Source organism: Oncorhynchus mykiss, chromosome 22, assembly GCF_013265735.2.
Source record: "Oncorhynchus mykiss isolate Arlee chromosome 22, USDA_OmykA_1.1, whole genome shotgun sequence".
In the NCBI taxonomy this organism is placed as follows: domain Eukaryota; kingdom Metazoa; phylum Chordata; class Actinopteri; order Salmoniformes; family Salmonidae; genus Oncorhynchus; species Oncorhynchus mykiss.
Genome location: NC_048586.1, coordinates 39,887,235 through 39,912,862, shown reverse-complemented (window position 1 = coordinate 39,912,862; position 25,628 = coordinate 39,887,235). Strand labels below are relative to the sequence as shown.

Sequence of the window (25,628 nt, the reverse complement as noted above, 5' to 3'; positions counted from 1 at the left end):
TCATTTAACTCACAATATTGTATTTCTTTATTCATTATTGAAACCCTGAAGTGACGATAGATAGAAAGGCGGTGGCCATTTTTGTTATGCCTCGTCTTCTCCTGGTTCATCAGTCAGACACAGCCAGTTATAACAAATCATGTTGAGGTAACAGGTACAGTAATAAATTATCAATTATTAAAAAACACTACTAAAGAAATTCATATCAATAATACAAAGGCTTCAAACATACTTGATATGATATCATTGATTTCTTCAGACACAAGCTTTTTTCTTCTCTTTTTTTGTTGTAAAATACTGCCGAAGACAACATGTCTGCTACTTCATACCCTGGGAAGTGGAACTTCCACTGCACTGCACCTCTCGGTGAAATACAGCAGGGTCACTCCAGGGCCATGTTTATTAAGCACCAAACTAATGAAAATGGACTGAAACATGAAGGCATTACTTGGACTTGTCCAATAAGAAACGGCCATTTTTGTTTTCCATTGCAAACTGCTTTGCTACGGAACACGACCCAGGGCTGAGAGTATAGAAACTGTTCAGTGCAACAGACATGAGACAGACAGATTCGGCTACATGGGATTGACATATGATAAGATCGGTTTTTCACATTCCATTATGCCTTCCCTTTCATATTTAGCCATTTTTCAACAGATGCGGATATGAAACTCAAACTCTGTTAAAAATGCAATGGTACTTTGTTCTTTTAAGAGCCCATTTCTAACCAGATGAACAAGCCAAAATGTTTGCTTTTTGTTTTGTTTAGTGCTTTAACAGTACAAGCCATTTCATATGTTGTGAAATACTCCTTATTAGACACGAGAAATCAAACGTCTTGTTGCTTGGAGTGACTGGTCCCCTTGACCTACAAGCCAGATTCCCCATTGACTGATCCCAGACCAGTACTAACAGCCACATCCTCCCACTTTTCTTCAGGACCCCAGGAAACAAAGCCACATCCTTTCATGCCAGTGGCTAGTGCAAATAGAATATACTTCAAAATCATATACCCTTATCGTTTCAGAATTCAATCTTCAACATCATGGAGAATGAACAACCACAATGTTACACTCAAATAATGTGTCCCAAGTCCCCGACCTGACTGACAGTCAGATCATGGGTCCCCAACAACATCTAACTTCACATCTCCCCAACCTGGAGAATACATTGATGTCCACCTCCACAGAGAGCATCATCACATCCCTGTCTGTCAGTCAGTCCATAAGGAGCTCTAACTGAAGGGTCTTTTTTCTGACCAATCAGGGGAAGGGAAAGGGTAAATCTATTAATTTGTACAAATGAATGCATTTAACCCAACCCCTCTGAATCAGAGAGGTGCGGGGGACTGCCTTAGTTGACATCCACGTCATCAGCGCCCGGGGAGTAGTTGTTGTTGGGGGTTTAACTGCCTTGCTCAAGAGCAGAATGGCAGATTTTTCCACCTTGCCGGCTCTGGGATTCGAACCAGCAACATTTCAGTTACTGGCCCAATGCTCTTAACCACTAGGCTACCTGCTATAAGACCCCCACTTGGGGATGTCTTGGAGTTGAACCCCTCAACTGAGAGAGGTTTTCCATGACACTGTAACAGTCAACAGTCAGTTCCTTCTCTCCCCAAGTCCCCCCTTCCTCCTCCAGTTGTTGCTCCCTGCCAGTCTGCAGTTCTCTCTAACAACAATGCTACGCAGAGGCGAGAAGGGTGACACCATCATAAGATGACACAGTGAACTTTGTGAGAACCCGTAGAGCGTTCTCCTCGCCACTTCATCTTCTTTTTCTTCTTCAGGCTCCTCTCTGGGATCTGCTGCCTGCAAAGGGAGGGGGGGGGGGAGAGAGGGGGAGAGAGAGAGAGGGGGAGGGAGAGAGAGAGGGAGAGAGAGAGAGGGGGGGGGAGAGAGAGAGGGGGGGAGAGAGAGAGGGGGGGGAGAGAGAGAGAGGGGGGGAGAGAGAGAAGGGGGGGAGAAAGAGAGGGGGGGAGAAAGAGAGGGGGGGAGAAAGAGAGAGAGAGAGAGAAGAAAATGAGTAAGAAAGGAGGGTATGTAAAGGGAGGAGAAAACAAGAGAAAAAAAAGATGGAGATGAGAGAGAATGAGGGTTAAAATCAGATGGCCAAGCTATCTAAGCAGCTAGACTAGATGGCCTCTGTGTTACTCCTCTAAATGCTTGACAAACAGTTGAGTGGGCCCTGACCACACCAAACATCAACACATACTGGAGTCCTCTGAAATTACACATCTGTTCATTCAGGAAATAGCTACAGTTTTTTCCCCATCCTTTTAACAGACTTTTTCTGGCATTCATGTCAAACATATAGTTATGTACGTTTGCAAAGAGAAACCAAAATGGTGGTTCTCTTATTCAAGCATCAATTTAATCCAATATGTTCATGCCTATAGATTCATAATTCTTAAAAATAACCTGCAAGTCAGTGAGTATCCATCTAGAAGTTTGACCTACCTTATAACCCTGACTAATCCATGGAACGCCTTATCCACATTCATAGGAGGATCCTTGGCACTTGTCTCAATGTATGTAATCTGTAAAGAAAAAACACATTGATCCAACATTGCCAGGAAAGACAACATAGTACACAAGCAAACGTCCAATTGTCTCTGTTTTAAAAAGTTATACAGCTGCACCATCGAGAGCATCACCGCTGGTTGCATCACCGCCTGGTATGGAAACTGCTCGGCCTCCAACCGCAAGGCGCTACAGAGTGTAGTGTGTCCGGCACAGTTCAGCAAGCAGTACCGGAGCGCCAAGTTCCGTTCTAAAAAGGCTTCTTAACAGCTTCTACCCCCAAGCCATAAAAATGCTTAACAGCTAATCAAATGGTTACCCAGACTATTTACATTGACCCCCCCCCCCCTCTCCTTTTTATGCTGCTGCTACTCACTGTTATTATCTATGCATAGTCACTTTACCCCCACCTACATATTACCTCAATTACCTCGACTAACCTGTACCCCTGCGTATTGACTCAGTACTGGTACTCCCTGTATGTAGCCTCGTTATTGTTACTTCTACATTTTTTTACTTTAGTTTATTTAGTAAATATTTTCTTTACTCTTATTTTTCTTAAAACTGCAAGGGCTTGTAAGTAAGCATTTCATGGTAAGGTCTACTACACCTGTTGTATTTGGCGCATTTGACAAATAAAATTAGATTTGATTTAGCTAGTGCCACAAGGTATAGACAACAAATAGTAATTACGTCTTTCCGAACCAGACCCTCATAATAAGGAATGTGGGTTTTTCCTACCCTGCACCAACAACCTCTGTCGCAGCCTGCCCTGCAACCAACAACCTCTGTCCCAGCCTGTCCTGCACCAACAACCTCTGTCCCAGCCTGCCCTGCACCAAGAACCTCTGTCCCAGCCTACCCTACACCAAGAACCTCTGTCCCAGCCTGCCCTGCACCAAGAACCTCTGTCCCAGCCTGCCCTGCACCAAGAACCTCTGTCCCAGCCTGCCCTGCACCAACAACCTCTGTCCCAGCCTGCCCTGCACCAAGAACCTCTGTCCCAGCCTGCCCTGCACCAAGAACCTCTGTCCCAGCCTGCCCTGCAATCAACAACCTCTGTCCCAGCCTGCCCTGCACCAAGAACCTCTGTCCCAGCCTGCCCTGCACCAAGAACCTCTGTCCCAGCCTGCCCTGCAACTAACAACCTCTGTCCCAGCCTGCCCTGCACCAAGAACCTCTGTCCCAGCCTGCCCTGCACCAACAACCCCTGTCCCAGCCTGCCCTGCACCAACAACCTCTGTCCCAGCCTGCCCTGCAACCAACAACCTCTCTCCCAGCCTGCCCTGCACCAACAACCTCTCTCCCAGCCAGCACTGCACCAACAACCTCTCTCCCAGCCTGCCCTGCAACCAACAACCTCTGTCCCAGCCTGCCCTGCACCAAGAACCTCTGTCCCAGCCTGCCCTGCACCAAGAACCTCTGTCCCAGCCTGCCCTGCAATCAACAACCTCTGTCCCAGCCTGCCCTGCACCAAGAACCTCTGTCCCAGCCTGCCCTGCACCAAGAACCTCTGTCCCAGCCTGCCCTGCAACTAACAACCTCTGTCCCAGCCTGCCCTGCACCAAGAACCTCTGTCCCAGCCTGCCCTGCACCAACAACCCCTGTCCCAGCCTGCCCTGCACCAACAACCTCTGTCCCAGCCTGCCCTGCAACCAACAACCTCTCTCCCAGCCTGCCCTGCACCAACAACCTCTCTCCCAGCCAGCACTGCACCAACAACCTCTCTCCCAGCCTGCCCTGCAACCAACAACCTCTGTCCCAGCCAGCCCTGCAACCATCCTCTCTCCCAGCCTGCCCTGCAACCAACAACCTCTCTCCCAGCCTGCCCTGCAACCAACAACCTCTCTCCCAGCCAGCACTGCACCAACAACCTCTCTCCCAGCCTGCCCTGCAACTAACAACCTCTGTCCCAGCCTGCCCTGCACCAAGAACCTCTCTCCCAGCCTGCCCTGCACCAACAACCTCTGTCCCAGCCTGCCCTGCACCAACAACCTCTGTCCCAGCCTGCCCTGCAACCAACAACCTCTCTCCCAGCCTGCCCTGCACCAACAACCTCTCTCCCAGCCAGCACTGCACCAACAACCTCTCTCCCAGCCTGCCCTTGCAACCAACAACCTCTGTCCCAGCCAGCCCTGTAACCATCCTCTCTCCCAGCCTGCCCTGCAACCAACAACCTCTCTCCCAGCCTGCCCTGCAACCAACAACCTCTCTCCCAGCCTGCCCTGCACCAACAACCTCTCTCCCAGCCTGCCCTGAACCAACAACCTCTCTCCCAGCCTGCCCTGCACCAACAACCTCTCTCCCAGCCTGCCCTGCAACCAACAACCTCTCTCCCAGCCTGCCCTGCAACCAACAACCTCTCTCCCAGCCAGCACTGCACCAACAACCTCTCTCCCAGCCTGCCCTGCAACTAACAACCTCTGTCCCAGCCTGCCCTGCACCAAGAACCTCTCTCCCAGCCTGCCCTGCACCAACAACCTCTGTCCCAGCCTGCCCTGCACCAACAACCTCTGTCCCAGCCTGCCCTGCAACCAACAACCTCTCTCCCAGCCTGCCCTGCACCAACAACCTCTCTCCCAGCCAGCACTGCACCAACAACCTCTCTCCCAGCCTGCCCTTGCAACCAACAACCTCTGTCCCAGCCAGCCCTGTAACCATCCTCTCTCCCAGCCTGCCCTGCAACCAACAACCTCTCTCCCAGCCTGCCCTGCAACCAACAACCTCTCTCCCAGCCTGCCCTGCACCAACAACCTCTCTCCCAGCCTGCCCTGAACCAACAACCTCTCTCCCAGCCTGCCCTGCACCAACAACCTCTCTCCCAGCCTGCCCTGCAACCAACAACCTCTCTCCCAGCCTGCCCTGCAACCAACAACCTCTGTCCCAGCCTGCCCTGCACTAACAACCTCTCTCCCAGCCAGCCCTGCACCAACAACCTCTCTCCCAGCCAGCCCTGCACTAACAACCTCTATCCCAGCCAGCCCTGCACCAACAACCTCTGTCCCAGCCTGCCCTGCACCAAGAACCTCTGTCCCAGCCTGCCCTGCAACTAACAACCTCTGTCCCAGCCTGCCCTGCACCAAGAACCTCTGTCCCAGCCTGCCCTGCACCAACAACCCCTGTCCCAGCCTGCCCTGCACCAACAACCTCTGTCCCAGCCTGCCCTGCAACCAACAACCTCTCTCCCAGCCTGCCCTGCACCAACAACCTCTCTCCCAGCCAGCACTGCACCAACAACCTCTCTCCCAGCCTGCCCTGCAACCAACAACCTCTGTCCCAGCCAGCCCTGCAACCATCCTCTCTCCCAGCCTGCCCTGCACCAACAACCTCTCTCCCAGCCAGCACTGCACCAACAACCTCTCTCCCAGCCTGCCCTGCAACCAACAACCTCTGTCCCAGCCAGCCCTGCAACCATCCTCTCTCCCAGCCTGCCCTGCAACCAACAACCTCTCTCCCAGCCTGCCCTGCAACCAACAACCTCTCTCCCAGCCTGCCCTGCAACTAACAACCTCTGTCCCAGCCTGCCCTGCACCAAGAACCTCTGTCCCAGCCTGCCCTGCACCAACAACCTCTGTCCCAGCCTGCCCTGCACCAACAACCTCTGTCCCAGCCTGCCCTGCAACCAACAACCTCTCTCCCAGCCTGCCCTGCACCAACAACCTCTCTCCCAGCCAGCACTGCACCAACAATCTCTCTCCCAGCCTGCCCTTGCAACCAACAACCTCTGTCCCAGCCAGCCCTGCAACCATCCTCTCCCAGCCTGCCCTGCAACCAACAACTTCTGTCCCAGCCAGCCCTGCAACCATCCTCTCTCCCAGCCTGGCCTGCAACCAACAACTTCTGTCCCAGCCAGCCCTGCAACCATCCTCTCTCCCAGCCTGCCCTGCAACCAACAACCTCTCTCCCAGCCTGCCCTGCAACCAACAACCTCTCTCCCAGCCTGCCCTGCACCAACAACCTCTCTCCCAGACTGCCCTGCACCAACAACCTCTCTCCCAGCCTGCCCTGCACCAACAACCTCTCTCCCAGCCTGCCCTGCAACCAACAACCTCTCTCCCAGCCAGCCCTGCAACCAACAACCTCTCTCCCAGCCAGCCCTGCAACCAACAACCTCTCTCCCAGCCTGCCCTGCACTAACAACCTCTCTCCCAGCCTGCCCTGCACCAACAACCTCTGTCCCAGCCTGCCCTGCACCAACAACCTCTCTCCTAGCCAGCCCTGCACTAACAACCTCTCTCCCAGCCTGCCCTGCACCAACAACCTCTCTCCCAGCCAGCCCTGCAACCAACAACCTCTGTCCCAGCCAGCCCTGCACTAACAACCTCTCTCCCAGCCAGCCCTGCACCAACAACCTCTCTCCCAGCCAGCCCTGCACTAACAACCTCTCTCCCAGCCAGCCCTGCACCAACAACCTCTCTCCCAGCCAGCCCTGCACCAACAACCTCTCTCCCAGCCAGCCCTGCACTAACAACCTCTCTCCCAGCCAGCCCTGCACCAACAACTTCTCTCCCAGCCAGCCCTGCAATAACAACCTCTCTCCCAGCCAGCCCTGCACCAACAACCTCTCTCCCAGCCAGCCCTGCAATAACAACCTCTCTCCCAGCCAGCCCTGCACTAACTAGGTAATACAGTAAATACGGTTTTCCTGGTCAGAAAAAAACTATCCAGGAGTCCCTATCAAAAGTACATGAATCAATTTGGACACTGTACTACATCAAACAAAACATTGAATACAAAGGATTTAGACGTCAAGATGTCCCATAATGCTTCTTGTCGAAGCTGTACTCACGTTGTGTTTGGCAGCCATTTCCTGCCCCTGGTCGCTGGTGATTTTGCGCAGGTGAACCAAGTCCACCTTATTGGCCACCAGCACCATGGGGAAGGCCTCCCTGAAGGAGAGAATGAAAAAGAGGGACTGAGGAACAGATGTATCTCATTTAACACAACGTGTTCAGTAACACCACTACACAGCTGACGATCTGACTGGAATCCCACTGAGCAAAAGTTGGTTGAGTCAACGCTGTTTCCACGTCACTTCAACCCCCCAAAATCTATGTGATGATGTTGAATCAATGTGGGAAACTGATTGGATTACCAACAAAAACATTTTTTTTTTTAGTATCATTTTTTAACCAATTTTTTTTTTAAACATATTTTTTTTGTTGATTTCACGTTGAATTCACGTTAGCTAACAACTCAACCAAATCTAAATAAAAACTAGAAATTGAACTGACGTCGGCACCCAGTGGGATGGAGACATTGGCTGAGGAAGCAGTTGTTTGTTGTAATTTTGTGAACAAGAGATACAATAGAGAACAGAATGACTATCTGCTGTATAGATGAACCCTTTACCAGTGAGAGTGTTAGAGGGACGACACAAAACATTATGGCAGACAACCCAGTCGGAGGCACTCAGAGCACCACCAGCATGTGTCTGGTCCATAAGGCACGCATCATACTTTTTTTATTTCACCTTTATTTAACCAGGTAAGCTAGTTGAGAACACCTTTATTTAACAAGGTAGGCTAGTTGAGAACACCTTTATTTAACCAGGTAGGCTAGTTGAGAACACCTTTATTTAACCAGGTAGGCTAGTTGAGAACAAGTTCTCATTTGCAACTGCGACCTGGCCAAGATAAAGCATAGCAGTGTGAACAGACAACACAGAGTTACACATGGAGTAAACAATACCAAGAGCTGTGTCTCACCTGTCCTTCACCCTGAGGATGAGCTGGTGGAAGCGGTCCACATGTTCAAAGCTGGCCTTGTCTGTCACAGAGAACACGATGAGGAAGCCGTCCCCCGTCCTCATGTACTGCTCCCTCATAGCACTGAACTCCTCTTGGCCTGCCGTGTCCAGCACTGTGCAATTACACACATACAGGTACCAGTGTTTCAGCACTGTGCAATTACACACATACAGGTACCAGTGTTTCAGCACTGTGCAATTACACACATACAGGTACCAGTGTTTCAGCACTGTGCAATTACACACATACAGGTACCAGTGTTTCAGCACTGTGCAATTACACACAGACACTGTAATAACACACAGGCACTATGTAATAACCCATAATGTAGGCACTGTGCAGTAACACACATAGGCACCTTACAATAACACACATGGGCACCTTACAATAACACACATGGGCACTGTGCAATAACACACATAGGCACCTTACAATAACACACATGGGCACTGTGCAATAACACACATAGAGGTACCAATGTTGCAGGTTTTACAATATGTTTTTTGGGAAATTCATCTTCTTGCTCAACTGTGAAAAATCTAGCTAAAAAACAAATGCACATCATGGGTGTAAATCCCAGGATCTAAATCTGTGAATCTATATGGGAGCACTGTGCTACAATATGTTTAATTAACAAGTTAAACACAATTAATAAAGGAGACAACCCCCCCCCCCCCCCCCAACCCTGAGAGACAGAGGACAAGATGTCTCCCTACCGTCCAGGATGGCCCACTGTCCGTCTATCTCTGTGTGTTTCAGGTAGGAGTCCTCGATGGTGGGGTCGTAGTCAGACACAAAGATCTTCTGAAAGAACTGGATGGTGAGAGCGCTCTTCCCCACCCCTCCGTCCCCCACCACCACCAGCTTGTAAGTGGGGAGGTTGTCGCTAGGGACCGCGCTGCTGGTTGCCATGGTGACAGGCAGCTGGCTACACCTGGAACACGGCAGGAGGGGGGAGGCAGGCAGGGAGGGAGAGATGGAGAAAGAAAGGAACACAAGATAGAGTGTTAGACTGCTGCTGCTGGTGCTAATTCATTGCCAGGGAGACCAGACTTCATGGAGAACCATGCATCAAACACCAACCTCCTCAGAGAGAAAGAGCATCAGCTAGCTATCGACACCTCCGTCAATCTCAACTAGAGAGGCTTGCAGAAAAGGCTGTAGTAAAGGATGTGTGTGATGTGCAAGCAACATGTGTCATAATACTGAAATAAACCAAAGAGCTGGAACAGCAGAGCCTAAGATAGAGATTAGGCTACTGACTGAGCTGGAGAAAACACCCTGGTCACTGATTGGCTGTCTGTATGAAGAAGTGCCTTGCACAGCCAGCCAACCAGTGGTGTAATGGAGAGGCTCTCCTTCCCACTATGTAGACTATTCTGTTTTCTCCTTTTTCTGAGACTGCCAGAATAGCATGCAGCACCAACCACTCTCCCAGCACCATTATGAGCAAGGGAAATACAGTCTAGACATATAGACTACTGTGTTTTGTAATTATGGCTTTCAGAAAGAAATTCACTGCCCGTGACTTTTCTCTGAAAGAGTAGACTATATAGCAGCTGTCGTGGTGCATTTTCACCAGCTTCCCACAAAAATAATTGTGATTCAGATTCACTGACAATTTCTGTTTATTTTCTGTCGTTTGACAACATTTTCCTTCCCACACTTTCTTTAAATCGTTGTTTTCTACTGTGACTTAGTAAGGACCTGGTCCTTGATAAATATGGACATTACAGCAGGTAAGTGCTCTGTTGTCTTGTGTGTGGGGGCATTATTTCATTAAACTTATGCTGTAATGGCAAAAGGCAACAGCTTTCACAAGACATGTAAAGCCACTAAGATAGTGGGTAGAGGACAGGCTGTGGGTAGAGGACAGGCTGTGGGAAGAGGACAGGCTGTGGGTAGAGGATAAACTGTGGGTAGAAGACAAGCTGTGGGTAGAAGACAGGCTGTGGGAAGTGGACAGGCTGTGGGAAGAGGACAGGCTGTGGGAAGAGGACAGGCTGTGGGTAGAGGACAGGCTGTGGGTAGAAGACAGGCTGTGGGTAGAGGACAGGCTGTGTGTAGATGCTGTGGGTAGAGGACAGGCTGTGGGTAGAGGACAGGCTGTGGGTAGAGGACAGGCTGTAGGTAGAAGACAGGTTGTGGGTAGAGGACAGGCTGTGGGTAGAGGACAGGCTGTGGGTAGAGGACAGGCTGTGGGTAGAGGACAGGCTGTGGGTAGAAGACAGGCTGTGGGTAGAGGACAGGCTGTGTGTAGATGCTGTGGGTAGAGGACAGGCTGTGGGTAGAGGACAGGCTGTGGGTAGAGGACAGGCTGTAGGTAGAAGACAGGTTGTGGGTAGAGGACAGGCTGTGGGTAGAGGACAGGCTGTGGGTAGAGGACAGGCTGCGGGTAGAGGACAAGCTGTGGGTAGAGGACAAGCTGTGGGTAGATGCTGTGGGTAGAGGACAGGCTATGGGTAGAAAATGTGGGTAGAGGACAGGTTATGGGTAGAGGACAGGCTGTGGCTAGAAGACAGGCTGTGGGTAGAGGACAGGCTGTGGGTAGAGGACAGGCTGTGGGTAGAACATGTGGGTAGAGGACAGGATGTGTGTAAAGGACATGGCATAGATACAGTTGAAGTCGGAAGTTTAAATACACCTTAGCAAAATACTTTAAAAAACTCAGTTTCTCACAATTCCTGACATTTAATCCTAGTAAAAAATCCCTGTTTTAGGTCAGTTAGGATCACCACTTTATTTGAAGAATGTGAAATGTCTGAACAATAGTACAGAGAATGACGTTTCATCACATTCCCAGTGGGTCAGAAGTTTACATACACTCAATTAGTATTTGGTAGCATTGCCTTTAAATGGTTTAACTTGGGTCAAACGTTTCAGGTAGCCTTCCACAAGCTTCCCACAATAAGTTGGGTGAATTTTGGCCCATTCCTCCTGACAGAGCTGGTGTAACTGAGTCAGGTTTGTAGGCCTCCTTGCTTGCACACGCTTTTTCATTTCTGCCCCAAATTTTCTATAGGATTGAGGTCAGGGCTTTGCGATGGCCACTCCAATACCTTGACTTGTTGTCCTTAAAGCTATTTTGCCACAACTTTGGAAGTATGCTTGGTGTCATTGTCCATTTGGAAGACACATTTGCGACCAAGCTTTAACTTCCTGACTGATGTCTTGAGATGTTGCTTCAACATATCCACATAATTATCCTCCCTCATGATGCCATCTATTTTGTGAAGTGCACCAGTCCCTCCTGCAGCAAAGCACCCCCACAACATGATGCTGCCATCCCCGTGCCTCACGGTTGTGATGGTGTTCTTCGGCTTGCAAGTCTCCCCCTTTTTCCTCCAAACATAGCAATGGTCATTATCGCCAAACAGTTATATTTTTGTTTCATCAGACCAGAGGACATTTCTCCAAAAAGTAGGATCTTTGTCCCCATGTGCAGTTGCAAACCGTAGTCTGGCATTTCTAATGGCAGTTTTGGAGCAGTGGCTTCTTCCTTGCTGAGCGGCCTTTCAGGTTATGTCGATATAGGACTCGTTTTACTGTGGATATAGATACTTTTGTACCTGTTTCCTCCAGCATCTTCACAAGGTTGTTTGCTGTTGTTCTGGGATTGATTTGCACTTTTCACACCAAAGTACGTTCATCTCTAGTAGACAAAAACGTGTCTCCATCCTGAGCGGTATGACAGTTGCGTGGTCCCATGGTGTTTATACTTGCGTACTATTGTTTGTACAGCTGAACGTGGTACCTTCATGCATTTGGAAATTGCTCCCAAGGATGAACCAGACTTGTTGAGGTCTTGGCTGATTTATTTTGATTTTCCCATGATGTCAAGCAAAGAGGCACTGAGTTTGAAGGTAGGCCTTGAAACACAAAATTACTCAAATTATGTAATTTAGCCTATCAGAAGCTTCTAAAGCCATGACATAATTTTCTGGAATTTTCCAAGCTGTTTAAAGGCACAGTCAACTTAGTGTATGTGAACTTCTGACCCACTGGAATTGTAATACAGTGAATTATGTGAAATAATCTGTCTGTAAACAATTGTTGGAAAAATGACTTGTGTATTGCATAAAGTAGATGTCCTAACCGACTTGCCAAAACTCTAGTTTGTTAACAATAATTTTGTGGAGTAGTTGAAAAACGAGTTTTAATGATTCCAATCTAAGTGTATGTAAAGTTCCGACTTCAACTGTAGGTTACATGGCAAGGTCACTGCCCAGGATGTGTGATACAGATCTGACCCTTTAAAATAATTCAGATTTATTTGCCTGATTCCAGTTATTTTTTTTCCCCAAAGTCAGTTTTCCATTTTCTTCTCTAGGTTTCTGTTTTCTCCTGTTTTTTCAGGATTTCACTCTCAACATCACACTTTTTTTTAAATAGAAAAAGAGCAGAATTGGATGTTCCAAGTACACAACTATGTTAAAGCCACATCAGGAGGCCATTTTTTAGTTCTAGAAAAAAATTAAGAAATGTCAATTTTGGTGTGTAGTTAGCCTGTAATGAAAGTGCACACCAGGAAGAGATCAGTACTTTATTAAGCATTGCTATAGCGCTCACGTGATTGCAGAGTTTGCAAAACAAATAGCTACTAGATTGATGAAAATAATGTTGATACTGTATCATTCTAGGCTACGATGTATTTAACATTTAATTGAGAAGGTTTGTGGGAAAGCCTCTCCATCGCTTCCAGAAGAAGGTTATCATTAGCATTATTGCTAACAGCTACACAGTGTTGTCACGACTTCTACCGAAGTCGTTGCCTCTCCTTGTTCGGGCGGTGCTCAGCGGTCAACGTCACCGGTCTTCTAGCCATCATTGATCCATTTTTCATTTTCCATTGGTTTTGTCTTGTCTTGTCTTGTCTTCCCACACACCTGGTTTCAATCCCATTCATTACCTGCTGTGTATTTAACCCTCTGTTTTCTCATCATGTTTTTGTCAGAGATTGTTTGTTATTCAGTGTTGTGTTGTATTGGTGCGCGACGGGTCCTCGTACCCACTTTGTTTATTTGTTACATTTAGTGTTTGGAGTATGTTTAGTTTATTTGTTACTAAATACTCCATTACACTCAGTTTGATTCTCCTACGCCTGACTTCCCTGCCACCTATACACACGACTCTGACAAGTGTAGACATAAGCGTGCACACACAGACATGGACATTCTTGTGCTGTTTCATAAAGTTTCAGGAAAATAAGAATCACTGATGCATTTTGTTACTGTCTTAATTCACAAATATATTTTCTAATAAGTTCAATAGATTTAGTTGATTTCCTACTAAGTTCAATACATTTTTTAATATTGTTGAATTCCCTTTTAATTAATGTCTGGATTCCGTGATTCTGTCCTGGTTCTCTGCACCGTGCATACAGCGAGTGGGTAGAGAACAGCCCAGACAGTGAGTAGAGAACAGCCCAGGCTCAGCCCAGACAGTGAGTAGAGAACAGCCCAGACAGTGAGTAGAGAACAGCCCAGACAGTGGGTAGAGAACAGCCCAGGCTCAGCCCAGACAGTGAGTAGAGAACAGCCCAGGCTCAGCCCAAGCAGTGAGTAGAGAACAGCCCAGGCTCAGCCCAGACAGTGAGTAGAGAACAGCCCAGACAGTGGGTAGAGAACAGCCCAGGCTCAGCCCAGACAGTGAGTAGAGAACAGCCCAAGCTCAGCCCAAGCAGTGAGTAGAGGACAGCCCAGACTCAGCCCAGGCAGTGGGTAGAGAACAGCCCAGACAGTGAGTAGAGAACAGCCCAGGCAGTGAGTAGAGAACAGCCCAGGCAGTGGGTAAAGGACAGCCCAGGCTCAGGCCAGACAGTGAGTAAAGGACTGCCCAGGCTCAGCCCAGGCAGTGGGTAAAGGACAGCCCAGGCTCAGCCCAGGCAGTGGGTAGAGAACAGCCCAGACTCAGCCCAGGCAGTGAGTAGAGAACAGCCCAAGCTCAGCCCAAGCAGTGAGTAGAGGACAGCCCAGACTCAGCCCAGGCAGTGGGTAGAGAACAGCCCAGACAGTGAGTAGAGAACAGCCCAGGCAGTGAGTAGAGAACAGCCCAGGCAGTGAGTAGAGAACAGCCCAGGCAGTGGGTAGAGAACAGCCCAGACTCAGCCCAGGCAGTGGGTAGAGAACAGCCCAGGCTCAGCCCAAGCAGTGAGTAGAGAACAGCCCAGACTCAGCCCAGACAGTGGGTAGAGAACAGCCCAGACTCAGCCCAGACAGTGGGTAGAGAACAGCCCAAGCTCAGCCCAAGCAGTGAGTAGAGAACAGCCCAGACTCAGCCCAGGCAGTGAGTAGATAACAGCCCAGGCTCAGCCCAAGCAGTGAGTAGAGAACAGCCCAGGCTCAGCCCAAGCAGTGAGTAGAGAACAGCCCAGACTCAGCCCAAGCAGTGGGTAGAGACCAGCCCAGACTCAGCCCAGGCAGTGAGTAGAGAACAGCCCAGGCAGTGAGTAGAGAACAGCCCAGACTCAGCCCAGGCAGTGAGTAGAGAACAGCCCAGACTCAGCACAGGCAGTGGGTAAAGAACAGCCAAGGCTCAGCCCAAGCAGTGAGTAAAGAACAGCCCAGACTCAGCCCAGGCAGTGAGTAGAGAACAGCCCAGACTCAGCCCAGGCAGTGGGTAAAGGACAGCCCAAGCAGTGGGTAGAGACCATGACTCAGCCCAGGTTGAGGAAACCGCAGTCAGCTGGTGAAGGCAGCCCGCCCCTTCCTGCTCCACACAATAAAGGGAAGGAAAGAGGTTTCCTTCATCAAGCAGCCCAGACAGACCTTCCTGCCTCTAGCGGCCCAGACAGACCTTCCTGCCTCTAGCGGCCCAGACAGACCTTCCTGCCTCATGCGGCCCAGACAGACCTTCCTGCCTCAAGCGGCCCAGACAGACCTTCCTGCCTCATGCGGCCCAGACAGACCTTCCTGCCTCTAGCGGCCCAGACAGATCTTGCTGCCTCTAGCGGCCCAGAAAGACCTTGCTGCCTCTAGCGGCCCAGACAGACCTTCCTGCCTCTAGCGGCCCAGATAGACCTGGCTGCCTCTAGCGGCCCAGACAGACCTTCCTTCCTCAAGCAGTGAGTAAAGAACAGCCCAGACTCAGCCCAGGCAGTGAGTAGAGAACAGCCCAGACTCAGCCCAGGCAGTGGGTAGAGAACAGCCCAGACTCAGCCCAGGCAGTGAGTAGAGAACAGCCCAAGCTCAGCCCAAGCAGTGAGTAGAGGACAGCCCAGACTCAGCCCAGGCAGTGGGTAGAGAACAGCCCAGACAGTGAGTAGAGAACAGCCCAGGCAGTGAGTAGAGAACAGCCCAGGCAGTGAGTAGAGAACAGCCCAGGCAGTGGGTAGAGAACAGCCCAGACTCAGCCCAGGCAGTGGGTAGAGAACAGCCCAGGCTCAGCCCAAGCAGTGAGTAGAGAACAGCCCAGACTCAGCCCAGACAGTGGGTAGAGAACAGCCCAGACTCAGCCCAGACAGTGGGTAGAGAACAGCCCAAGCTCAGCCCAAGCAGTGAGTAGAGAACAGCCCAGACTCAGCCCAGGCAGTGAGTAGATAACAGCCCAGGCTCAGCCCAAGCAGTGAGTAGAGAACAGCCCAGGCTCAGCCCAAGCAGTGAGTAGAGAACAGCCCAGACTCAGCCCAAGCAGTGGGTAGAGACCAGCCCAGACTCAGCCCAGGCAGTGAGTAGAGAACAGCCCAGGCAGTGAGTAGAGAACAGCCCAGACTCAGCCCAGGCAGTGAGTAGAGAACAGCCCAGACTCAGCACAGGCAGTGGGTAAAGAACAGCCAAGGCTCAGCCCAAGCAGTGAGTAAAGAACAGCCCAGACTCAGCCCAGGCAGTGAGTAGAGAACAGCCCAGACTCAGCCCAGGCAGTGGGTAAAGGACAGCCCAAGCAGTGGGTAGAGACCATGACTCAGCCCAGGTTGAGGAAACCGCAGTCAGCTGGTGAAGGCAGCCCGCCCCTTCCTGCTCCACACAATAAAGGGAAGGAAAGAGGTTTCCTTCATCAAGCAGCCCAGACAGACCTTCCTGCCTCTAGCGGCCCAGACAGACCTTCCTGCCTCTAGCGGCCCAGACAGACCTTCCTGCCTCATGCGGCCCAGACAGACCTTCCTGCCTCAAGCGGCCCAGACAGACCTTCCTGCCTCATGCGGCCCAGACAGACCTTCCTGCCTCTAGCGGCCCAGACAGATCTTGCTGCCTCTAGCGGCCCAGAAAGACCTTGCTGCCTCTAGCGGCCCAGACAGACCTTCCTGCCTCTAGCGGCCCAGATAGACCTGGCTGCCTCTAGCGGCCCAGACAGACCTTCCTTCCTCAAGCAGTGAGTAAAGAACAGCCCAGACTCAGCCCAGGCAGTGAGTAGAGAACAGCCCAGACTCAGCCCAGGCAGTGGGTAAAGGACAGCCCAAGCAGTGGGTAGAGACCATGACTCAGCCCAGGTTGAGGAAACCGCAGTCAGCTGGTGAAGGCAGCCCGCCCCTTCCTGCTCCACACAATAAAGGGAAGGAAAGAGGTTTCCTTCATCAAGCAGCCCAGACAGACCTTCCTGCCTCTAGCGGCCCAGACAGACCTTCCTGCCTCTAGCGGCCCAGACAGACCTTCCTGCCTCATGCGGCCCAGACAGACCTTCCTGCCTCAAGCGGCCCAGACAGACCTTCCTGCCTCATGCGGCCCAGACAGACCTTCCTGCCTCTAGCGGCCCAGACAGATCTTGCTGCCTCTAGCGGCCCAGAAAGACCTTGCTGCCTCTAGCGGCCCAGACAGACCTCCTGCCTCAAGCGGCCCATACAGACCTTCCTGCCTCAAGCGGCCCAGACAGACCCTTGGAGAAGGATGTACTGGAATATATTCCTGCCTCCCTCACAAGGGAACATGAAGTCACTAGATTCTGGGTACAAATAAGGTCACTAGATTCTGGGTACAAATGAGGTCACTAGATTCTGGGTACAAATGAGGTCACTAGATTCTGGGTATATATGAGGTCACTAGATTCTGGGTACAAATAAGGTCACTAGATTCTGGGTACAAATGAGGTCACTAGATTCTGGGTACAAATGAGATCACTAGATTCTGGGTCTTCAGCATCTGTGATGACAGTATACACGATCACATAATGGACAGCTGTGTGCTCAATGTGCTCTGAACGTCTCTCATTCTATAATCTGATCAGAACTCATGCATTACATATTTTGCCACTAAAAGACTGACTGACTGTACATGACTTGGTACAGATAAGGTTATGTTACTGTTGAGATGCCTCTTCAGTGAATCAACCTCACCTGGCTGTCAGTGGACTTGATAGGAACATCTAATGTACTGCAGAGCATAGATCCATGTCGCATTTCATAGAGTAACGCCTTGTTAGAGTCATTTGGTTGACACTGCCCAACATGCTTCTCTAAAACAAAACAAGAGTTCAAGCTGCTTTGATCAAGTTTAAATTAAACATACAGTACCTTCAGTAGCAGTTTAACTTCTCTGATCGACTGACAAGTGAAAAGCCTCGAAAATAAAAGAGAGCCGCACACTCTAGGAGCTCAGATGCAAAAATGTAATTACCAACGTTTTGACAGCCAAGCTGTCTTCATCAGGGTAAAGCCTCCACAGCCTTGTGAAAAACCTCCACCACCATGTGAAAAACCTCCACCACCATGTGAAAAGCCTCCACCATCTTGTGAAAAGCCTCCACCACCATGTGAAAAGCCTCCACCACCATGTGAAAAGCCACCACCATGTGAAAAGCCTCCACCACCGTGTGAAAAGCCTCCACCACCGTGTGAAAAGCCTCCACCACCATGTGAAAAGCCTCCACCACCGTGTGAAAAGCCTCCACCACCATGTGAAAAGCCTCCACCACCGTGTGAAAAGCCTCCACCACCGTGTGAAAAGCCTCCACCACCGTGTGAAAAACCTCCACCACCATGTGAAAAGCCTCCACCACCATGTGAAAAGCCTCCACCATCTTGTGAAAAGCCTCCACCACCATGTGAAAAGCCTCCACCATCTTGTGAAAAGCCTCCACCACCGTGTGAAAAGCCTCCACCACCATGTGAAAAGCCTCCACCACCATGTGAAAAGCCTCCACCACCATGTGAAAAGCCTCCACCACCATGTGAAAAGCCTCCACCACCATGTGAAAAGCCTCCACCACCATGTGAAAAGCCTCCACCATCTTGTGAAAAGCCTCCACCACCATGTGAAAAGCCTCCACCACCGTGTGAAAAGCCTCCACCACCGTGTGAAAAGCCTCCACCACCGTGTGAAAAGCCTCCACCACCATGTGAAAAGCCTCCACCACCATGTGAAAAGCCTCCACCACCATGTGAAAAGCCTCCACCACCATGTGAAAAGCCTCCACCACCATGTGAAAAGCCTCCATCATCTTGTGAAAAGCCTCCACCACCATGTGAAAAGCCTCCACCATCTTGTGAAAAGCCTCCACCACCATGTGAAAAGCCTCCACCACCATGTGAAAAGCCTCCACCACCGTGTGAAAAGCCTCCACCACCGTGTGAAAAGCCTCCACCACCATGTGAAAAGCCTCCACCACCATGTGAAAAGCCTCCACCACCATGTGAAAAGCCTCCACCACCATGTGAAAAGCCTCCACCACCATGCTATTCTTGCTGCTGTATTATCTGGTGATTTCACTGAGGTATTAATAGTCAAAAGAATATGTGTAGCCCCATAGAATATGTGTAGCCCTATAGAATATGTGTAGCCCTATAGAATATGTGTAGCCCTATAGAATATGTGTAGCCCCATAGAATATGTGTAGCCCCATTGAATATGTGTAGCCCTATAGAATATGTGTAGCCCCATAGAATATGTGTAGCCCTATAGAATATGTGTAGCCCCATAGAATATGTGTAGCCCTATAGAATATGTGTAGCCCCATAGAATATGTGTAGCCCTATAGAATATGTGTAGCCCCATAGAATATGTGTAGCCCTATTGAATATGTGTAGCCCTATAGACTATGTGTAGCCCTATTGAATATGTGTAGCCCTATAGAATATGTGTAGCCCTATAGAATATGTGTAGCCCCATAGAATATGTGTAGCCCTATAGAATATGTGTAGCCCTATAGAATATGTGTAGCCCTATAGAATATGTGTAGCCCTATAGAATATGTGTAGCCCTATAGAATATGTGTAGCCCTATTGAATATGTGTAGCCCCATAGACTATGTGTAGCCCTATTGAATATGTGTAGCCCTATAGAATATGTGTAGCCCCATAGAATATGTGTAGCCCTATAGAATATGTGTAGCCCTATTGAATATGTGTAGCCATATTGAATATGTGTAGCCCTGTAGAATATGTGTAGCCCCATATAATATGTGTAGCCCTATAGAATATGTGTAGCCCTATTGAATATGTGTAGCCCTATAGAATATGTGTAGCCCTATAGACTATGTGTAGCCCTATAGAATATGTGTAGCCCTATTGAATATGTGTAGCCCTATAGAGTATGTGTAGCCCTATTGAATATGTGTAGCCCTATAGAATATGTGTAGCCCTATAGAATATGTGTAGCCCTATAGAATATATGTAGCCCTATTGAATATGTGTAGCCCTATAGAATATGTGTAGCCCTATTGAATATGTGTAGCCCTATTGAATATGTGTAGCCCTATAGAATATGTGTAGCCCTATATACTATATGTAGCCCTATTGAATATGTGTAGCCCTATTGAATATGTGTAGCCCTATTGAATATGTGTAGCCCTATATACTATGTGTAGCCCTATTGAATATGTGTAGCCCTATATACTATGTGTAGCCCTATTGAATATGTGTAGCCCTATATACTATGTGTAGCCCTATTGAATATGTGTAGCCCTATAGACTATGTGTAGCCCTATTGAATATGTGTAGCCCTATATACTATATGTAGCCCTATTGAATATGTGTAGCCCTATTGAATATGTGTAGCCCTATAGACTATATGTAGCCCTATTGAATATGTGTAGCCCTATAGAATATGTGTAGCCCTATAGACTATGTGTAGCCCTATAGAATATGTGTAGCCCTATAGAATATGTGTAGCCCTATAGAATATGTGTAGCCCTATTGAATATGTGTAGCCCTATAGAATATGTGTAGCCCTATAGACTATGTGTAGCCCTATAGAATATGTGTAGCCCTATTGAATATGTGTAGCCCTATAGAATATGTGTAGCCCTATAGACTATGTGTAGCCCTATAGAATATGTGTAGCCCTATTGAATATGTGTAGCCCTATAGAATATGTGTAGCCCTATAGAATATGTGTAGCCCTATATAATATGTGTAGCCCTATTGAGTATGTGTAGCCCTATTGAATATGTGTAGCCCTATTGAATATGTGTAGCCCTATAGACTATGTGTAGCCCTATAGACTATGTGTAGCCCTATTGAATATGTGTAGCCCTATAGACTATGTGTAGCCCTATTGAATATGTGTAGCCCTATATACTATATGTAGCCCTATTGAATATGTGTAGCCCTATTGAATATGTGTAGCCCTATAGACTATATGTGTAGCCCTATTGAATATGTGTAGCCCCATAGAATATGTGTAGCCCTATAGAATATGTGTAGCCCTATAGAATATGTGTAGCCCTATAGAATATGTGTAGCCCTATTGAATATGTGTAGCCCTATTGAATATGTGTAGCCCTATATACTATATGTAGCCCTATTGAATATGTGTAGCCCTATATACTATATGTAGCCCTATTGAATATGTGTAGCCCTATATACTATATGTAGCCCTATTGAATATGTGTAGCCCTATAGAATATGTGTAGCCCTATAGACTATGTGTAGCCCTATAGAATATGTGTAGCCCTATAGAATATGTGTAGCCCTATTGAATATGTGTAGCCCTATAGAATATGTGTAGCCCTATATACTATGTGTAGCCCTATTGAATATGTGTAGCCCTATAGACTATGTGTAGCCCTATAGAATATGTGTAGCCCTATAGAATATGTGTAGCCCTATAGAATATGTGTAGCCCTATAGAATATGTGTAGCCCTATAGAATATGTGTAGCCCTATTGAATATGTGTAGCCCTATAGAATATGTGTAGCCCTATAGAATATGTGTAGCCCTATATACTATGTGTAGCCCTATTGAATATGTGTAGCCCTATAGACTATGTGTAGCCATATAGAATATGTGTAGCCCTATATACTATGTGTAGCCCTATTGAAGGCTGCTCAATGGTGGGTGACCTCATCCTATGATGTGGTGCCTGAAGAAATTCTACAATGGTTATAATGCATCTATTCATAACATGCCTGGTTGAAATACAGTCTGAGGTATAAACATTGTAACAAAGCAGATACATGTATCAATCAAGTTTGATCTTGCGATGTTTTATCAAGTTATTATTTTTTTTTAATGAAAAGTAGATTATATTACTGTTCACTTCACCACTGACATAAAACGTCACAACATTATTTCTGTTGTTTTGAAGTCGGGGTTCTGTGTGTATAAGAACCCGAGTTGCCGCGCCTGGATAAAGGTTTTTTGTTGCTTCTTGAATGTGAAAATCTTTTAGAGAAGTTTGCTGCATCAAGCAATTTCCGCAAATTGAATATTGGCGTCCATTTCTCGAATCCAACAGAGGCCCCACAATGTTACAAAAAAAATGTACTCCAGTTTACGTTGCAGAAACCAACTCCACAATTTAAATATTTACAAAAGCAGAGTAAAAACATGACATGAAAAATACTTACTAAGAATGTTTAAGCAACCTACAGTAGCTATGTGTAGCTGCCTGGCCAACGACGACAATTTCAGCAAATAACTTACCAATATGAAACCCGTTGTCGTGGAAGTAGACTACAGCACTTCACGTACAAATATTCCACATCCCTCTTTCTATCCGTTACCTCAGAACATTGCCATCATCTTGTGACGAGAATGCGCCTGTCATATCCGCGATGCGACGCAGTCGGCTATGTAGCAAATCTTTTTTGCAACAGCTGATACTAAAAATAGAACGGTCTCATAGGGGTGGACCCTTATGTTGGTTACAAATAAGAATCATCCGATTTTACTCTCTGCATTAAATAATGACTGCTATTCAAATTTGGTCTAAGTTAACATTTTTAAATATGTTTCACAGAAACATATTTTTTCTACAAAATGTAGAAATCTGATGATTATTTTTAGGAACGCACCTTTTTTGAGAAAGTGAACTGTTCCGTTATGTCCAGTCTCCCCCAGACTGGTTTCAAGCAATGGTTTGAAGAGGTACCTCTGTCTAAATTCTAAAGTGGCGTCTCTGAGTAGCACATTTCGATTTTAACATCAACATAGCTTTTGTAATTATTTTATTGACCATGAAACTTGATTAGTGGTAATTACAGTCGCTAGCCTAACCCATTTTATTTATATGGGTCACCGATCACTACATTTATGAATTATTCTATTATGCATCACATGTTAACAAAATGAAAGTGAGAAAGTTAATCAGATGTGAGACTCAAAGTACATTGATCATGGAAAAATAGAGGTATACAAACTAGGGCAAAAAAAATGCATAATTGAGTGTGGAGAAGTTGCGGTGTGGTACAGCAGTGCTTTATTTGTAAATCGAGGTGCCGGAACAAAAAGTGAGCACGAACGCATGAGAAAAAAGTGCCATAGAGCAGTAGAGGAGAGGCACTTACAGAAGTTGCACACATGGCTGAAAAAAATTGTATCCTAGGATCCCAGAAAAAATGTGGCCTTTTATAAACACTATTCATGCAATTGTACATAATTTTACATGACACATGACGTTGGCAGAATCTTTTTTAATACCGCACAAATAAATGATCTAAATGGCAGGCTACTTTGACACTGAGAAAATTAGAATCTGAGATCAATAAAAACGACCTTGTCTTAAATGCAATAGCCTGGCTCACCCAATGACACGGTGCTCACTCGCTGGTGATGGCTGATGGGCTCGTGCCAAAAAAATTTTTTTTTTTTTTTCTAAAACAATATTTGAAAGTTGATGAAATATGTTGGTAGCCTAGCATAGTCTTCTCTTTTCAGCAGGAGCCATTTGCTTTCCAACCCGTGTTTTCCCTCAATTGAGGTTCAGCGGTCTAAGGCACTGCATCTCAGTGCTAGAGGCATTACTACAAACCCTGGTTCGATCCTGGGCTGTATCACCAACGGTCGGGATTGGGAGTCCCATAGGGCGGCGCACATTTGGCTCAGTGTCGTCCGGGTTAGGGGATGGTTTGGCCGGGGTAAGCCGTCATTGTAAATAAGAATTTGTTCTTAACTGACTTGCCTAGTTAAATAAAGGTTAAATAAAACATATTTGAAATATTGCTAAAGGGCTGTTTTGTCTGCATGCTGCTTTTTCACTGACAGATTTGCCTCGTGTTCCCCACTCTAGGTTATTTCTTACTATTGGGCTACTGTGGCAATTTTCGCATGTAAATCTTGGTGGGGCAAAAAAAAAAAAAAAATGGATGACATTTTTAAAACGTATTTTACCAGTCTGAGCTTTTTTCTGAGTTCCCAGTTGTCTTTAACTCTCTGAAGTCTGAGATTTCCCAGTTCTGAGTTCCCAGTTGTCTTTAACTCTCTGAAGTCTGAGATTTCCCAGTTCTGAGTTCCCAGTTGTCTTTAACTCTCTGAAGTCTGAGATTTCCCAGTTCTGAGTTCCCAGTTGTCTTTAACTCTCTGAAGTCTGAGATTTCCCAGTTCTGAGTTCCCAGTTGTCTTTAACTCTCTGAAGTCTGAGATTTCCCAGTTCTGAGTTCCCAGTTGTCTTTAACTCTCTGAAGTCTGAGATTTCCCAGTTCCGAGTTCCCAGTTGTCTTTAACTCTCTGAAGTCTGAGATTTCCCAGTTCTGAGTTCCCAGTTGTCTTTAGTCTCTGAAGTCTGAGATTTCCCAGTTCTGAGTTCCCAGTTGTCTTTAACTCTCTGAAGTCTGAGATTTCCCAGTTCTGAGTTCCCAGTTGTCTTTAACTCTCTGAAGTCTGAGATTTCCCAGTTCCGAGTTCCCAGTTGTCTTTAACTCTCTGAAGTCTGAGATTTCCCAGTTCTGAGTTCCCAGTTGTCTTTAACTCTCTGAAGTCTGAGATTTCCCAGTTCCGAGTTTCCGGTTGTTTTGAACACGGCAGGAGTCATGCTGGATTGACAGCATGGCCAAAGTGTTCAACCTTATCTGTCCAATGACATGTGCATGTTTATCCTTTACAGCTTGGAAAAGAGACCCTGAAACCCAGACTTGGACCACACACCCACTCTACTGAATAGCAGGTTAGTGATTGCTTTGCAACGCTTGCAGTTAGCCACTGATTCCTTCCAAATCACTCATCGTTGAATTTGCGATTTCCAACTTAGTAGTGTAATGTTTATGTCCAATTGCCGATGAGCACAGATATGTTTTATTTATAATTTCTCCTCATATCACAAGGATTGAGAATTATTTGCCAGTAATTGTCAATATGATTCATCATGATGACTGCTTGTTTAGCTTGCTAGCTAACATATTGAAAGTATGATGTTGATATGATCAGTCCAATCAAAGCCACGGTAGATATGTGATTTGACATCTTTTTATCTATGGCCAATGACCTTGAGCCTTCTTGAATGGGCACCTCTAATGTACAGTAATTATATGACAGCACCCAAGGGGCTTGAATTTTTGAGCTCTCCCCATAGATTTTGTAGTGATGTAGTGTCCCCATTAGTGAAAGAACGCTGAGCCAATCACGGCGCAAGTAGAGAACATTATCAACCACAATGCTCTGTATTTTCCACTGGCTGCCACCACCATAGACAACACAGAGCTAGGCTGAAACACCTACATTTTGGAGCTGTCTTACTCAAGAAAGCGACCATGTTTGTATGCGGCTTTATTAACTGAATGATTTTGGGGGTTTTACATTGTTTGCAAACTGATAGGTAACACGTATTAATGGCTAAATAACATGCAAAAAAGGCACACAAATAGATAAACAGGCTCTGCCCCACCTGCCCTGAATGACGGCGTTGCCACTGTTGGGCTACAATCCACAGCTAGGCTATTTTTAAAATCTATTGAGACTCTGTGGCTGAATTATAGGCCTTCTCATGGTGAAGAAGGTTATTCTGAATTATTTAATTTATTCCTGAACAGACAGCAGTAATTATATAACTTTGGTAAATGTATTTACATTTATCAGGGGTGCTGCAGTTCCTTCAGAACCCTTTACGCGATTCTATAAGGAAATACATTATGTGCAAAGCTGGAGAGATGAGAGTTGGAGGCTGGTGTCTTTCAGAGCAGAGAAGGAGATAGATCATAGAAAGGGAAACTCATTCTAGTTCTGTGAGAGATACTGGCACACTTCTCACAAAGCCACGGCCACGCGTTGGTCTC

The 25,628-nt window shown here is 47.4% G+C and overlaps 1 protein-coding gene across 1 annotated transcript; it reads right to left on the bottom strand.

Moving 5' to 3' along the window:
• Window positions 1–22,220, bottom strand: si:ch73-116o1.2 (ras-related protein M-Ras). Its single transcript, XM_021579712.2, has 6 exons — window positions 22,066–22,220; window positions 8,989–9,206; window positions 8,231–8,384; window positions 7,312–7,411; window positions 2,460–2,539; window positions 1–1,811 (listed from the first exon to the last, which is right to left on the bottom strand). Exons 2-6 carry the CDS (start codon window positions 9,182–9,184, stop codon window positions 1,712–1,714), a joined length of 630 nt encoding a protein of 209 aa, XP_021435387.1. The 5' UTR covers window positions 9,185–9,206; window positions 22,066–22,220; the 3' UTR covers window positions 1–1,711.
• Window positions 22,221–25,628: the final 3,408 nt, after the last annotated feature.

Bases quoted from the DNA above. Each gene is read 5' to 3' on its own strand.
- si:ch73-116o1.2 (XM_021579712.2), bottom strand. From the start codon at position 9,184: ATGGCAACCAGCAGCGCGGTCCCTAGCGACAACCTCCCCACTTACAAG. The intron at 8,385-8,988 runs GTAGGGAGACAT...GTAATTGCACAG, and splicing joins ACAGTGGGCCATCCTGGACG to TGCTGGACACGGCAGGCCAA. The intron at 1,812-2,459 runs GTAGGTCAAACT...CTCCCTTTGCAG, and splicing joins GGATTAGTCAGGGTTATAAG to GCAGCAGATCCCAGAGAGGA.